Below are 410 nucleotides of genomic sequence, written 5' to 3'. Positions count from 1 at the left end.
TGATAGACGTGGAGAGAGATATACAGATACATATCTTCCTTACTTGGCTTCCGACGCCCCCCCGCCGATCCTCGGCCTCAGCGCCACCTTCCAAACCCCCCTCCCGGCCTCACCCCCCCTCACAGCCTGTCCGGGAGGAAGGTCCCGTGCAGGCCGTTGGGCACAGGCCCGTCCACCTCTGCGCGCGCCAGCTCCTCCATGGTGCGGGCGTCGAGCACCAGCAGGAAGTCGGGGAAGTCGGGCCGCACGTCCACGACGGAGACGAGCACCACGCCGTCGTCCTCGGCGCTGGCGTCGGGGGCCGCCACGAACGCCGGCTCCGCGGGGTACTGGTGCTCCACGCCACGCCACACCTGGCTCCGGCCGCTGTCCACCTCCACCTTGCACACCTGCGGGGAAGGGCGAGTCAC

General features: G+C 69.3%; 1 protein-coding gene across 1 annotated transcript in view; it reads right to left on the bottom strand.

The window, feature by feature from the left end:
• Positions 1–82: 82 nt before the first annotated feature.
• Positions 83–410, bottom strand: part of LOC119591004 (beta,beta-carotene 15,15'-dioxygenase-like) — a 12,809-nt gene continuing 12,481 nt past the window's right edge. The window contains exon 9 of the mRNA XM_037939736.1: positions 83–392. Coding sequence (XP_037795664.1) covers positions 120–392 — 273 coding nt within the window. The 3' untranslated portion in view covers positions 83–119. The remainder of the gene's footprint in view (positions 393–410) is intronic.

Source organism: Penaeus monodon, chromosome 28 (genome assembly GCF_015228065.2).
Source record: "Penaeus monodon isolate SGIC_2016 chromosome 28, NSTDA_Pmon_1, whole genome shotgun sequence".
In the NCBI taxonomy this organism is placed as follows: domain Eukaryota; kingdom Metazoa; phylum Arthropoda; class Malacostraca; order Decapoda; family Penaeidae; genus Penaeus; species Penaeus monodon.
This window is presented reverse-complemented; position numbering and strand designations above follow the sequence as displayed.